We start from the raw sequence: 4323 nt of genomic DNA on the forward strand, positions 1-4323 counted from the left end.
TACCGCTTGACCTTAATTAGGATCATGTGATGGATGAGCGTAATGGTATGGTATGTTGGAATCAACCGAGTCATGTTCCTGAATGCTTGTTATCGAGTCTACAAACATTAAAGTGGTCACCATACTTTGGGAGACTACAAGATAGAGATATTGCGGTATATATTTTGAAAACGCTCGACACTTAAAGACGGCAACAATATTGGCTGATACAAGGAGAAAATTTGTTCCAACCCTTCAGATGATCAGTGAGTTGATACTTTCTCCCCGAGCTTCAAGCACATGCCAACTCGTATTTGCTAAGGACTTGGATCATATTGAGACTTGAATAACATTAGATGTTTTTTTTTTTGGTAAAAGGTTAAGATTTATACCAAATTTTCTGGTAAAACATTAGATGTTTTTTGGTAAAACATTAGATGTTTTAAGTTCAATTTCCTTCTATTATTCCCATGCGTGATCAACAAAGATCAGATTGCTTCGAATTTTATTGAGATTGGTTCAAAGACTAAAGAGTTTTTCGACAATTGGGATCCAAGAGTTCATAAATCTGAGGTTTTACCATACAATTAAGTGGCGAAACCCCTTGCCACCTCAATTTTTGCAACACATGAACTGGTCTTTTGCAAGCGTTGATGACCACAAGCAAACATGATCCAGTGTCATCAGTGTTACGATGTTCCCAAGAATCTCCACTGCATGTCTTCACTTACCTTTGTTGCTTCTTCTCTCTTACTGCTTCCCAAAATTTTGCACCCTCCAAATATGAAGAAGACTCAAAGCAAATCATGTTCTTGACTTTTTTGCTGTTTTGTCTGAATCCATTTTACAGATTATAGTTTATTAACAGCAACCACAACCAATATTTCAGATCATGTTTCAGATTCATAAATCATAATCACGTTAGACGGTTATTTATTTGTTTGACTCGGTATATGGTGTGACATATCAGTAACTCTTATTATCAGTTTATCGCACCAACACATCTTACATTTCTATAACGTATTTAATGAGAAAAAGCCAAATAAAAATTGTAAATAACAAACTTGCAAAATTAAAAATTAAATATATATATATATATATATATATATATATAAACTGAAAATATTTTACCAAAAATTTCCAAGGAATTATGTTAATTTTTTTTTTAATATAATTTGTACTGCCGCGCGAGCGCGCTAATATGATATTAAAATGCTAAAAAGGAAAGAAAGAAAAGAGTATAAGGTTTTATAGGGTTTTGTCTCTGTTCCTCTCTCTGTGGTTTCGGTTGTTACTGAATCGCTTGGCTTTCGATGCTTCTTACAGTGTTTCTTTTTTGTTGATTTCGAATCATCGTTGGGTTTGTTAAGAATTGGGGTTTCCGCTGAACTTCACACAGGTTTGGACCGTTTGGTTTTAATTTCTAGGGTTTTGTCCCTGTTCCTCTGACCTCTGTGTGGCTAGCTGTGTTTTTATTTGTTACTAATATCGTTTTGGTTGGATTCAGACAAAACCTTTTTGAATCTTATATAGTGTTTGTTTTGTCATAGGCAATAATAGTACTATCTTGGGGTGTTGGTAAAAGAGATGGACAGAATCAGTCTGTTATCTGATGACTTGCTGGTGAAGATATTATCGTTTCTTTCAACTAAAGAAGCTGTGTCCACTAGCGTTTTGTCGAAACAATGGGAGTTTCTTTGGATGTGGTTGCCTAGACTCGAGTTCACTTCTCCTTGGGGTACAAAGCCTGGACATCGGGAGTTTATCTACAAGAATCTGCCATTACATAGAGCTCCCTTCATAGAATGCTTGCGTCTTGTGTTGTTGTATGATAGTTTGATTGAACTTGAAGATATCAAACTGTGGGTTGAGATTGCAGTTTCTCGCCATGTACGTGAACTGATCATTACGATTTATTCGGATTTTACTGGAAACAAGTTTCCGATCAGCTTGTTTACGTGCAAATCGCTCGTGATCTTGAAACTCTGTGGCACGATTTCCATTGATGCTCCATCTATGGTTTGCCTTCCCTCTCTGAAGACATTGAAACTTGAATTTGTGACATTTGTAGATGGACTTGAACAGCTCCTATCAGTTTGTCCTGTTCTTGAAGATCTATCGGTGCTGGATTGTTCATGTGACGACGATATGAAAGATTTAACTATTACTGTCCCGTCTTTGCAGAGTTTATCACTCTGTATAAATGATGGTGATGATTGGTTTTCATATAGGGTATGAGATAGATACTCCTAATTTAAAGTATTTGAAACTTGTCGACTCGAGTAGTAATGAGGAACATGAACACTACTCCCCTTTGATTAAGAATATGCCTAAGCTGACGGAAGCATATGTCGATGTTGGATACTCTAATCTCAACAGTATTATTGGATCAATCACATCTGCCAAGCGTCTTACAATATGTTCAGTGGTAAGTGGTAACTAGGTTCTGTTTTATATCAACTGCAAGTTACATTGTCAATATTGTTAATGTGATCCTTCTGTTAATGATTTTAATATTGTTGGCAGGGTGTGTATGGTGGTGATGGTTTTGTTTTCAAAAATCTTGAAAAACTGAAACTATGTTTGTGCAAAATGACTTTGTCGAAACTCTTTGTCCAGTTGCTCAAGGATTCTCCAAAGTTACAAGTATTAGACATCTCTGGAGTGGGAGTAAGTTTCTTCGATAAACTATTGTTTTTTGTAAGTCTGATGCATGCATGCCCCAATATGGCTTTAAACTAATTTTATTCTGCTTGGTCTAAGGATCATTATATTGATGGGGGTAGTGGTATGGTTTCATGGAATCAACCGAGTTCTGTTCCTAAATGCTTGTTGTCGAGTCTACAGATTTTCAACTGGTCAGATTACTTTGGGAGATCACAAGATAAAGATATTGTGGTTTATATCTTAAGAAACGCATGTCACTTAAAGATGGTAACAATCGAGTGGTCTGAAGAATCCGTGATTCCACCCCTTGATATGTTAAAGGAGTTGGCGTTTTCTTCCCGAGCTTCAACCACATGTAAACTTGTTTTTAATTGTGGATGTTGAATTATTACATGTTTTCGCTGCTTCTTACTTCTTAGTATGAGTACAAAACATACGTATTTGTTTAAGAAATAGCACAAAAGAATTAAGGATAGTAGAAGACAATTTTTTTTTTTTTTGGATTTTCAAAGCCACATTCCATATACGTACTTTTAAAATATACTTTACCAATTCGATAGAAAATTATAATAATTAATAAATCTATAATAAGCCTTGAACGAATTGAGATCGGAATAAATGAGATTATTTTCATGTAAATATTTCCCTTTTTTTAATCAAAACTCTCAACGGCTAATTAAGCAATCTTTTGCAAGATATGGAAATCCCTATAGATCTCATTAACGAAGAGAGCGTGAAAGAAAAAGAAAAAAGTAAATTTTCCTTTCTATCAATGAGCGAGAGAGTGAAAAACATAAAAACGTATCATTCTAACCCTAGTGAGTGACCAATATTTCTCTATAGCCATGTTTCTCACTTTCATAATATTTCTTCATCATCTTTAATTTTTGTTTTCACGAAAGCCAAAGTTTGTCTCCGCAATCGACAAAGATGAGATCTTTACCTTCTTCTTCTTCTTCCTCTTCTTCTTCCTCTTCTTCTTCTTACCCACTCGTCGCTTTGAGCAATAGACTTGAAACCCTCTTTAGGAAAGCAGAACAGCTTTCGGTTCTGTGTCAAATTGAGGTCTGCGTTATCTATTATGGACCTCAAGGAGAACTTCAAACGTGGCCTCACGAGATAGAGAAAGTGAGAAACATGGCTATGAGGTACAGTCGGCTAAACGAATCCTTGAGAAGCAAAAAACGCGTTAATCTTTCTGAGTTCCTCAAGGACAAGGACAAGGGTTTGGAGAATCCGAACAAGAGGAGGAAGACGTCGTCTCCGAAGAAGAATGTGGATGTATTGAAGTATCCAATCTCTGATCACTACTCTCCCGACCAAATCCCCCAATTGATTCAGTCCTTGCAACTCAATATCTCTACATTCCAACGAAGGCTTCGATTTCTTGAGTCGCAAGAGAAACACAAACTACTCGATCATCATCATCAGAGTTTAGCATCATCCTCCTCTCTCACGACCCATTCTTTGAACCCTAGCCTGCATCAGAGTTTAGCATCATCGTCCTCTCTCACGACCCAATCTTTGAACCCTAGCCAGCAGTTCTCGCTGTTTGTGTATAACCATGGAGACAATACTCTCTCTCAGATCCCAGTCTCTGCATCAAATCTCAACAATCAGGATTTCTCAGCGCTACTTCAAGGATCTCAGTTGAATAATGAACACAACATGTATTAA

At 36.5% G+C, this 4323-nt stretch overlaps 1 protein-coding gene and 1 pseudogene across 1 annotated transcript; both read left to right on the top strand.

The window, feature by feature from the left end:
* Window positions 1-1566: 1566 nt before the first annotated feature.
* On the top strand, window positions 1567-3030 carry LOC104720619 (FBD-associated F-box protein At5g38590-like). Its single transcript, XM_087468746.1, has 4 exons — window positions 1567-2176; window positions 2211-2407; window positions 2506-2649; window positions 2743-3030. Exons 1-4 carry the CDS (start codon window positions 1567-1569, stop codon window positions 3028-3030), a joined length of 1239 nt encoding a protein of 412 aa, XP_087324872.1.
* A 546-nt stretch (window positions 3031-3576) lies between these two features.
* On the top strand, window positions 3577-4323 carry LOC104720620 (agamous-like MADS-box protein AGL75 pseudogene; annotated as a pseudogene).

This window comes from Camelina sativa, chromosome 10 (genome assembly GCF_030686135.1).
Source record: "Camelina sativa cultivar CO46 ecotype springtype chromosome 10, ASM3068613v1".
Classification (NCBI taxonomy): domain Eukaryota; kingdom Viridiplantae; phylum Streptophyta; class Magnoliopsida; order Brassicales; family Brassicaceae; genus Camelina; species Camelina sativa.